Source organism: Neolamprologus multifasciatus, chromosome 4, assembly GCF_963576455.1.
Source record: "Neolamprologus multifasciatus chromosome 4, fNeoMul1.2, whole genome shotgun sequence".
NCBI classification, from domain to species: domain Eukaryota; kingdom Metazoa; phylum Chordata; class Actinopteri; order Cichliformes; family Cichlidae; genus Neolamprologus; species Neolamprologus multifasciatus.
Genome location: NC_140442.1, coordinates 9635597 through 9647655, shown reverse-complemented (window position 1 = coordinate 9647655; position 12059 = coordinate 9635597). Strand labels below are relative to the sequence as shown.

Here is a 12059-nt window from a genome sequence, read left to right as displayed (position 1 = left end):
ATGGAAAGCAACCATATTTATTTTTAGTTCATTTCTTTTCTAAATTCCAGCCTTGGTAATCAAGTGATATTATATCACCTTTATTTATTTCAGACAAGATACGTCCCTATTATTATAAAAGGGAAAGAAATTAACAAAAGTACTTTTGTTATATTTATACTGACTGCAGACCTATGAAACAGAACAGTGAGATTACATGGGTTGGGTTTTCTCAGATGGGCTTTTTGTGGTCAGTTTTTATGTCGACAATGCAGTTTCAGTATTTCAGTTTGTTTAAATCATATTTTTTGAGGCAAGTTCTTATTGAACGTGAATGAAAACAAAAACATTAGAAAGGCACAAATTGTTTGATTTAGGAGAAACACAAGGAATTCATCACGTTTTAATTTAATACACCATTGAAATGTCTGCTTAATCTTTTGTAAACATGAAAGATATTCTTTTGTAAAGCAAGAGCCTGGAATATGTTCAATTCAGAAAACAGGTAGTTAAAAGTTTTCTGCCATGAAGAATGTTAAAAATATAAGATGGTATTCCTTTTAGCTTCATTTGATGCACTTACAAATTCACACACTCAGGACTACTGCTATGCGAACTGGTTACGCAATGCTAGTCTGTGAGGGTTTTAGTTTCATGTTTTAGGATGAAATTTGGATTAAGATACTAACGTTGAAAATTGGACATAAATATGCAAATTGCTTTATTAAATAAGGTGCATTAATATTTTTGCTACATTGATTTGAACAGAACATGTAAACATTACTTTCTTGAAATGTATATAATCTGAGTTATAGATTATATACATTTATGTTTTAGGACAATTCAGTATTTTTGTAATTTTCTCTCTTTATGCCACCAGTTTTGTCCCATTCCCATTTCAATCAAACAATCAAGATATGATAGAAGTAGCAGGATGAATTTTGAAACGTATAGAGTTATACTCTCTGCTCAGATCCAGCCAAATGCTGCAAAACTGATCAGACAGTGCTTCACAGTACAAATGGATAATGACCAAAAGAATACTGCAAAAGCAAACTAAGAGTTTTTCAAGGCAAAGTCATGGGATATTCAGCGTGCAAGCCAGTCACCTGATCTCAACCCCATGGAGCATGCTGTTGCGCTACTGAAGACAAAACTGAATGCAAAAAGGCAGTAACTGAATGTAGCTGCAGTAAAAGTCTGGAAGAGCATCTCAAGGTGAGAAACATTTGGTAATGTCCATGGGTTCAATACTTCAGTCAGTCACTAACTGCATTTTAAGCCTCTGAAAGTGGGAGGCCTTGGATAAAAGTGCGTCTAACTCCTAAATAGTTGCAAATCAAAAAGACAGAAAACCAATTGCAAATCATTTCGTAAAACCACTTGAATTAAAGTTGACAGTCAGCACTTCAATCACAATTTCACTGCTTGACTTAAAATGCCCTGTTGGGTTGAAGCGAAAAAAAAAAAAAAAGTGTCAGTTTCCAAATATTTATGGACTTGACTATACAACTTCACAAATGTAACAAAAATGTAGTATTTGTATATTACTGTCAGAAAATAAAATAATTTTTAGATGGCTAGAATAAAATAATCTTTTAAGAAGGCTGGTCATTTTTCTCTGAAATGAAATTAATATTTTCAGGGGTTTGGTCTATAAGTCCAGGATAAGACATCTGAAGGCTTTTCTTACTCCCATCTTACATTTAAACCCAAAAAATTGACCAAGCAAAACAAAATTGAGCATATTAATTACATTTAATGCATATAAAAGTTAGCTATTGTTCTGATATCAAAGCTCAAGTAGTGAGATGTTATAGAAACAAATGAATAACAAAATGTACTTGACAAAACCAAAGCTCTTATCTTAACCAAGCTCATATGCATCTTTAAATTCAGTTGAAAAAATACAAATGAATCACGTTCTATAAAAGGCTTTTTTTCACAAAAGTACAAAGTTCTGAGGATGATGACAAAATAATCCAGAGTGTTAATAATGACCAAAATATACAGTGATAACATCATTTTGCAAACCATCACTTAATCAGCACACATTGAGCTTTTGAAAGCAAAATAACATGCAGAAAACCTTTCTTTTTAACAAACAGTTAATTATGCGTTTCATAAATTATGTTTTGTGGAAGACAATCTGCTCTGCACAATATGTCTTGGAGACATAATTGTTTTAATCAGATTAATTTTTGGAGGAGTTTCATTTTAAAAAAGATGCCGAGATAAAACGTGACAGTGTATCCAGGCGAACTGTATTTTACGCCGCCTACAGGCTTCATGTCCGTTTTAATTACTTCCTACCAGACTTGACAACTTTTGATCATCTCTTTAATTTGTTTTATTGCATCTATGGAGGAATCCTTCAGTGCCAGTCCCAGCAAGACAGGCCGGTTGCCAGATTCCTGCGACACAAACATCGCCAGGTTTTTGGCACAGACATGTGTCAGAGGCTGGAAAGAGAAAAATCAGGCATTAGATTATCACCAAAGCATTATTTGTTCAGTTCGCTTAAATCACACACATTATGACTACAACTAATTCATTTGCTGAGGTTCCCCTGCAGGGAAATCATACAACACAGTGACAGTCATGACACTGTCATGACACTTTACAGTCATGACAGTGTCATGACTGTAAACTTCAAAAAGCACAGAAAGCCTGTGTAATGACCTCTATGTACTTTCTCACTTGATCTAAAACAGTTGTTCACTTTACAAGAAACAAGCATTGCAAGTATCACCATTTAAAATGGCTAGAGGAGCAAAAATAACAAAAAAGTATTCATAAGCAAGTAAACTTTGTATTAATCCAATATGACACTGATACTACTTCTCCTGCAATGTATGACTGTGAGAAAATGACATGCTCATGCAGAGATGAAATAGGTTTTCTTGAGTAAATCTTAACAGACCACTGAGCTTCAGGCCTGCACACATCTAATTTTGCCACAATCCGCCTGAGCAGTCCAAAATCAATCTCATTTGCCCTTTAACGGCATGAAATGAGATACCCTGTGTTGCAACAAGTCTGCCTGATGTCCCGTGAACAAGTTTGCATCACACTGACACGATATTTGTGTGAACAATTTCAGCCAGTGTACCTCATCTTTGCCCAGCAGTACTTTTGTAGAGAACGTTGGGGTGCTTAGATCATTAGATCTGGAGTCGGGTGTGACAGAGATCAATGTCCCAATTTTGCCATACTGAGTGAGAACTACAAATATGTAATTACTGAACTCTGTACAGACGACTTCTGTTGGAATTCCATTGACTTCTCTCTGAGCTTGTTTCGATCTGATGACAGACTCAGACATTTTGTTAACCCTGCACAGAAAAAAAAGACAAAAATAGGTACATGGAGTTTACAATGCAAGAATATTTGCAGAGGTTTTAAATATTTTAAACACAGTATTTAAATACTCATTATCTGCCACATGTTGTGGACAGGTTTAGTTTCCCACAGCAAAATTATACATCTGGAACTTTATACACCATGCAACTATGCTTACAATGACTATCACAATTTCTGTAGACCTAAGATAAATTCTTCAAATTGCATTTTCTATTACACCTAGAGTTTATTATCTCATATGACAATTAAACTGGCCCTTTCTCTAAAAAAATCATACCACCATTCAAGTATAATAGGTACACATTAATGCTGCTAATCATCCCATAAAACAATCTACCTCTAAATGTTTCACTCATGTATTTATTTGGTGTGAACTGTGGAGTTCTTCTAGGTTTGTGCAAATGCAAATGCAAAACCCTCTCCAGTCAGCTTCAGGTTTTCTTGATTACTAAAGGGCTTGCTATGTGTTGCATCCTCCCTGTTGTTTTTGTGTGCATGCTCGTTTTTAAACTGCACATCTGGTGGTTTCAAACCAGCGCTACAGGCATTTCTGACCGTGAATATTATCTCATTTATTAGTAAATTACATTTTCAAACTAATAAGCTATCAGACTTTTCAGATACAATGCTGCACTAAGTGCAGCTAGAAAAAGCTTGCTTTGAAGAATTATGCCCTTACTAAAAAAAAAAAAAACCCGCATTCAATCACTTGGATCAAAAATTGACTATATGTGTTATTTTTCTACCCTGTCGTCATCAACTCCCCACAAGGGATGCTGCATGCTCAGAGGCTAACGTTAGCTACACAGCTAGTCTGAGCTCAGACAATGTATTAACCGATGGAATAAAAATGCACACGTTTTCCCCCGTCTGTGAACAAATTCCTCACCCTGTGTCTTCAGCTGTCCACAGTTTAAACTTTACTCTTCACAGAATCGCCTCACTTTAACTCAACTTCAGCCGTGCTCTGTCATTCAGCCTCCACCTTGAAAACAAACCGAAACGAACGTGCCTCGTTTTGTTGAGCGCGAGTACTCTGCGTGATGACGTTTTGACGTCACGCTCATTCCGCCTCAGGACAAAGCGAGCAAGGAAGAAGCGCTCGCGGTCAGGTTGAATGCAAAATAGATTTGTATATAAGCAACGGTATTATAGTTAACTAAAATTAAACTAAAAACCAAAAATACATGTGAAAAAATTATTTTGGTTAACTAAAAAAAAAAAATTTCGGTTTTCGATAAGAAAAAAGATACAAGTAAAACGATTTTATAAATTTCAAAAACTAACTAAAATAAAATAAAAATGTAGAGGAAATATCCTTAGTTTTAGTATCTGTTAGTTTTGTTAAAAAATATATTACAACTTACCTGATGAGTTATTGAAAGGCATGCATATTAATACTCTGAATGTCTACAATATAACATATTTCCAAAAATTCATAAAGTCCCAAGATTTTGCCTTCGACACATGCCCTCCATACAATAATATTCAAAAACACTAAAACTAACATTGACACTAATAAAAACTAAAATAAAAACCAAACATTTTCAAAAAATAAAAGCTTAACTGAAATAAGAAAATCCGCTTGGCAAACTAATTAGAAAACAGAAAACTATAATAACTGCATATAAGTCAGCATAAAGTGCAAAGAACCTTGATTCAAATTCATATTTATGTGTGGTTCAAACTATTTGTTGTTGTGAAATAAGTAGCTAATTGTTAGAGAGCAAACATATGACATTTACAAGCATCAGGAATAGGCTATATTAAAAGCTTCGTGAAGTTGCACCTGCTGTGACTATGTCTAACATCATGATAAAGTTGTTTTTAGTACAAACTTTTTCTATAGAAATTTTAATAAGTATACTTTTTCCATAGTTATTGGTTTTCCAAGTGTACAGCTGTTATTGTCAATATGATTCCTTTTGAAAGTCCTGCAAAAATATATGTTTAAGCAAAATGGGTAGCTGCAGCAAAGTAAATATACATCTCACAATGAAAGTTATTATCAAGCCCTCTTGTTTCTGGTTTGGTTTAGGAGAACAGTGTCCTTTTAGAAATATTTGCAGGTTACCTTTTCATGCCCTTGGCATTGGTCTCACAAAACAGTTCCTTAGAAAATCCTCACAAACATGTTGTGGACAAGGGAAGTTTAGTTTCCCACAGACTTGAGGAATTAAAACACTTAATGCGTAAAGAGATCTTTGAGTTTTATTTTTCTCATAAATTAAATATTCAAGGTTCTGGCATTGTTCACTTTGCATTATTATACTGAGAATGATTTAGCCAACTTTCTTAAAGTATTATCAAAAGGGAAATTGTTTGAGCTTAAATTAAATCGGATCCCCTGGCCTGGTACATTTCAATCAATATTAGCCAACAGAAAGAGCTTTTCCAAAGCAAGAAATCACAGAGGCAGGATGTTTTTAATTAACTGTCAATGGAGCTTTAAAGAAGCAGATAAAGTTACGCCTTTTATTTTTCAGTTTATTTAATTATTTACTTTTGCTGTGGGTTTCGTTAAAATGTGATATTTCACACTACTGGCTGAACAGTCCTTTTGTTTGATGAGGAGGCTGTAAAAGTCCATGGCACTATAATAGGAGATGAAAACAACAGATAGGGATGGACATTACAGTGTAATAAGTGGTATTTGCACTTCATCATTTTCTTTGTGCCTGACAGACAGTAATAAAAAATAGCTAGCACACATGGGATGAAAACCACCTGCAAATGTATTGCCTCGACATTTAACGTATTCTAGTATTTGTGTGTAGGCCAAGCAAGTACTGTTAAGTCGGCCCTTTACATTTAGACTACAGATTGGCCAACCACGGCAGTCAGATTTGCTAATACAGCTAAAGGAGATACAGGCAGATGAGGAATTTTCACTGTTGGCAAAAATGCTTGCATGACTGTTTTTTTCAAGTGGATGTGAGGCTTGACTGAAGTTTGCGAGTGCTGCATCAGGCTGATTCGAAAGGAGCCATCCCTATGAACATGACACATTCACAATGTCAAATAGAACAGGCTCAGCAGAATTGCTATGCACTCTGAGTAGACAGCATTAGCTATGAAATTGGTTGGACCGCTCCCTATACTCCCTGACTGACCATCTGTGTCCTTGACTGATGATTCTGATCTAAACAAAATTGTAATGCAAATATCAATATATAGTATTTCTACATTAATGTATAGAATAAGCTGATCCTTTCTTTTGAATTTGGGTGAGTTAGAAAGCACTGTTTTATTTCCACAACATGAATAGAAGGCTTAGAGTTTTACACTTTGTGAGCCTTCAAGTGCACCGAGTAGCAAATGGGCACAAGGTTTGGGAAAATTGTGAACATTCCTGTTGGAATAAATAAACATGTCCTTGTTGAAAATTGATAGAGCTACTTTCATAGCTGATTCAAAAGGATAAAGCTGCTTACAAACACAGCTTTCAGCTTTTTGATATCCAGGGAGTACACAATTTAATTTTACAGATAAATAAAAGATGACAGATGATAAGAAAATAAGACAATTCACGTTAAAGAAATAAAAGAAAGAAAGAAACAGAAATACTAGGATAAGGCATGTTGTATGTACCAGTCATGGTGGGCAGTCTTAACATTTGACTTATGCGATCTTTTAATTTTTGTGTTGTAAGCACATTCTGGGCATCATAAGAAGAATCAGGTTTTTCATTCTCAACTTGAAAATGGAGACCATATTTTTTTCTTCAAAGTTCTTCAAAGTGGAAGTCATTTTTTTCAAAATGTGCATGAGCTGTTAGCAACTTAAGCTTTATGGTAATGTGAATCCTGTGCAAGACCTTAAAATGAATTTGGTGAATATTCGTGTTGCACAAAATGGAAAAACTATTATTTATATAGATTGCCCATTGATGTCTAATTACTCACTATTTAGGTCTGATGCCCATTTATTTGAAGAGAGCACACTTTTCCTAATAAAGGATGTAGAGCTTAAAATTATGGATAACAGTTTTGTACTTTGGAGTTTCTTTCAGCTGTATATAAATCGTGTAAAGCTACACTTTCAAGTTCTTCTTACATTCAAGATCAACACACAAAACAGAGATCTGTGCTAACTACATGGCCCCTTCACTGAAGGTTCTCATAAAAGTTTTTTCATCCTTTAGTTTTGTCTGTCTTTGTCTTCACCTGAGTTACATCAGTAATATTTCTTCAATCTTTAATCAGTTTGAATATGTCCTCAGGGTCCTTGTTATTTCAATTGCCAACAATTATGACATGAAAACACAGGCATGTGTTGCCAAGCTGTTTCTAAAATCTTGCCTGCTGCGTTTTTTTCCACATCACGGATTTTGACTTCAGATCTCTACATGTAAGAGTCCAAAGAAGCAAAGAAAAAACAGTGGTTTCAACAGGTTTTTGGGATATGGTTTAATGACAGCAAATGTCACTAAGACTTTGAAATGAGTGCGTGTCCGTGTATTATTAAATAGCAAATTACTAAAGGCATTGCTGTAAATAATGAGTTTTAGAGACAATAACGTCTATATTGGTTTTTCCTGGGATTCAAGGGCTCTTGCTGTTTCCAGGTAAATTGAGAAACCACATAGTCATGTGCACCTGTAGCTCAGGTGGAAGAGCAGGTCGTCTAATCACAAGGTCGGTGGTTCAATCCCTCTCTGCTCCAGTTTTCCATAATCCGTGGGCAAGGTAATTACCTCTTTTATAATAAGATTCATGTAAAGACAGCAATATGTGTTTTTGTAATCAATGCTTTGTATTCTTCTCTTCATCTATTTTTATATTTGCTGCTTTTGCCCATGATGTCACTAAAAGTAGCCTTGACCTGCACTGAATGAATATGCTCTGGAGCGATGCTTTGGAGGTCCTTGAAAGCAAAGCTTTTTGATTTCGAATCACATAAGTGTGGACATTTTATTTTAGTTTCTAGCTGTGTAAATAGATTTGCTCTCAAAAGGAAAAGGGAAGTCTGATCATGGTACATTTCTGGAAGAGTTACTGATACTTAAGGGTTCTCAGTTCTATAAACACATCCCATCCTTCTGTCTGTATGAGTAGTCAAGCGTTTTCTCTGTATCACACACAGACGGTCTGTGTCAAAATGTCAACCCATGTAAAAAATATCTTATTTTGCTGAACGAAGCCACAGCTGTTCCATCACTTCATTTTGATGTTCTGTTTCATTAGATTTGTCTCATCAAATGTCTTCTGAATACACTGAATGCATATAAAGCCTGATATGTTTCTTTTTACACCCTTTTTTGAATAATAACTACCTTACCACACATTAAGACAATAACAAAATCAGCTTACTATCACCTCAAGAATATTTCAAGGATAAAAGATCTGATGTCTCAACAGGACCTGGAAAAACTAGTCCATGCATTCATCTTTAGTAGGCTTGATTACTGTAACAGCATCTTTACAGGTCTACCTAAAAAATCAGTCAGACAACTACAGCTCATTCAGAACTCTGCTGCTCGAGTCCTCACTAAGACCAAAAAAGTGGACCACATCAGTCCAGCTCTGAGGTCTTTACACTGGCTGCCTGTCCGTCAGAGGATAGACTTTAAAGTTCTGATGCTGGTCTATACAGCTCTGAACGGTTTAGGACCAAAATACATCAGTGACCTCCTGACCCAGTATGAACCTTCCAGATCCCTCAGGTCATCTGGATCCGGTCTTTTATCAGTTCCCAGAGTCAGAACCAGACACGGAGAAGCTGCATTCAGCTTTTATGCTCCTTATATCTGGAACAAACTCCCAGAAAGCCTCAGATCAGCTGAAACACTCAGTTTATTTAAATCCAGGTTGAAGACTCACCTGTTCTCAGCTGCATTTGAATAAAGCACCAAATCCACACTTTTAAGCTTAAATTTCAAAACTTACATTTTAACTACTGATTTTATCTACTGTTCTGATTTTATCTGTTTTGATTTTATATACTGTTTTGTTTGTTTGTTTGTTTGTTAATTAGTTAGTTTGTTTGTTTGCTTGTTTTAATCAATTTTAAATCATGCTTTTTATTTGTTTTTGTTTCTAATGTCTCTGTAAAGCACTTTGAATCACCTTGTTGTTGAATTGTGCTATACAAATAAACTTGCCTTGCCTTAATATTTAGTCATCAGTACTGACAAACATTTTCCTCAAATCTGAAAAGATGAGCAGCAAAGAGCCAAGCCTTCACACCTTAGTGTGAGTTACAAACACACCCATCCTGTATGTGTAAACTTCTACATAAAACCACTCATAAACAACACATACCCTAACAAAAAAACACAAGTCGTGAACCTCAAACAGGCCTTTAAATGTTTATTCCAAAGTGAAGACCAGCCTGAACCTCACTCACAAACTCTATAAGCCTAGCCATAAAAGCATACACGCACACACACACACACACACACACACACACACACACACACACACACACACACACACACACACACACACACACACACACACACACACACACACACACACACACAATTATTACCCTGGTGGCCACTAGAGTGCTGTGCTGTATTACAGATAGAACTCAAAAGCGTCTTTATCATGACATTTTTAAGTTGCACTACTGCTTGCTGGGACTGACCACTGGGGCTACTATCCGCGAAGTGTTTCTGAAACAGAGACAACAACAAGCCACAGTGAGCAGAAATCATATGTGCTGGCAAAATGTCAGACAGCCTGTGATTTACCTCTTCTGTCTTAGAACTACCCAATTACTATAATTTTTTTAATGATTTCATTAGAGTTTATTTAATAAGATGATGGAAAGATGCCAGTGTGAAATAGGTATTTTGAAAGCTTTGTAAAAGCAGCAGAGGATGACTATAATCTAGGGGGGAATAGGAGCTGTACATTAATAATTAACGATTACATCACAGGCCAGAGTTTCTGGATTTGAAAGATCACTCTCAAATCAAAGCCAAAAAGAAAGAAAATCTCTGCCTGCAGGCTTATGATTGACCAGGGTCCCATCCACTTTCCATTTATATTTAACTTCTCAATGACAGCGGCCAATACACCAAGCAACTGTTCAGACATTTATATATTAAAGCAAATCCATTTTTGGGGGCTACTGATTTATTTCTCACTTCCTAATCAGAGGCATCATTTATGGAAGTTATGTATAGCAGTTTGTATAGTTTGTTCTATGAAAGAAATTAGATTCAAATATTTTTCAAAGGAAAAGAAATGGGAGTTTAATTCATTATAAACATTAAACCTTGTCACAGTGAGCTTCTTACTGTGTTCCAGAATTGCACACATGCAGCTATGACTGAAATGTCTTTCAGTCCCTAAACATTTCAGGTTTCATGCTGTTCCCCACTCCTGAAATCATATCATGCACAGTTAAGACACAAGAAATTTGCTTGAAAATGATTAGGAACTAGAAAAAGATTTCCAGGAAATGCTGCATACAGACTAATTCAAGCATCTTTGAAGTGCTAGTGTTCATGTGAAGTACACAAAATTTTGTTTGAAGTACTTCAGAAATTTGAAGCAAATGCTATAATCTCTCCTTCGCCACCTCCTTGTGATTGGCAGAGAGTAGTAAAGGAGACAGAGGGCAGATACTGTGTCTATACAGATTGAAATCAATAGTTAGCCTATAAAAGCCTTCCCCAAGGCTGATGTACAGCTGCCATTAATGCTTTGGAGGTAATACAAACTCAGCATGGTGAGGAAATTGTTTAATCAAACTGTGGTCTGAGTACGGTATCTAGCTAATAACATGACATTCAGATAAAAATTTCTAACTCACATAATATTTGTAATAACTGTTTATATGATTTATATATATATATAAATCATATATATATAAATCATATATATATATATATATATATATATATATATATATATATATATATATATATATATATAAGAAATTATGTATGCATAAAAAGACAAACTAAATAGATTGCAAAGAACAATGTCAATGGAAACTGCAAACAGTTTTCTTGCCATTATGTGTGTAATATTACCCATACCACATCACATACTAAAAATAATAGACTGTTAGTGTAACAATAAAATAAATACACCAGGAGAATGGCCCTAAAAAGCTCATTCAACCATCTTGCCATAAAACTACTGCTAATATTTCATATTAACATAACATAACATAACATGAAAGATGTAAAACAAGGCAGGCTGTATCTTACTTTCACAGTTAGTTTTAATTTCAAATTTTGAATTTATGAAATAGCTTTGTGCCAGAAATGTTTATTTTAATAAATAATAATAAAAAAATTGCTTTCTAAACTAATTATATATTAAATTGTCTTTTTTCTGTTTCAAAAAGTGTTTGTGTGAACTACTTCATGAAATATCCATAATGAAAAGAAGGGTAGAATAAATCAGACCAGAGTGAAGGTGGGAACTTTGTGCAATATTAATATTTCCATCATGTTGAAAGTGAAACATCATCCTTTGGTTGAAAGTCACAAGGGGTTACATAACCGGTAACTGTTCAGCACCATCAGATTCCTCAGTATTCAGCAGTGCATGTATGCTCTACTTGTCCTTGTTAGATTACTTTTACAAACACACTCTCAAGTCTTCTGCATTTTTTTTTGCAAATGTGTCTTTTTGGAAAGACCCTTCACCTTTTGAGCAAGAAAATTTGAATAATTAGCAGCAAAGAAGGCTTACTTTTAACAAATTGCTCTCATCTCAGGGGTGCTTAACATATTAAGTGCTTCACATTTT

General features: G+C 35.0%; 1 protein-coding gene across 1 annotated transcript; it reads right to left on the bottom strand.

The window, feature by feature from the left end:
- Window positions 1-1358: 1358 nt before the first annotated feature.
- psmg3 (proteasome (prosome, macropain) assembly chaperone 3) lies at window positions 1359-4390 on the bottom strand. Its single transcript, XM_085157170.1, has 3 exons — window positions 4232-4390; window positions 3092-3314; window positions 1359-2441 (listed from the first exon to the last, which is right to left on the bottom strand). The coding sequence occupies exons 2-3, from the start codon at window positions 3302-3304 to the stop codon at window positions 2289-2291; spliced, it is 366 nt and encodes a 121-aa protein (XP_085013296.1). The 5' UTR covers window positions 3305-3314; window positions 4232-4390; the 3' UTR covers window positions 1359-2288.
- Window positions 4391-12059: the final 7669 nt, after the last annotated feature.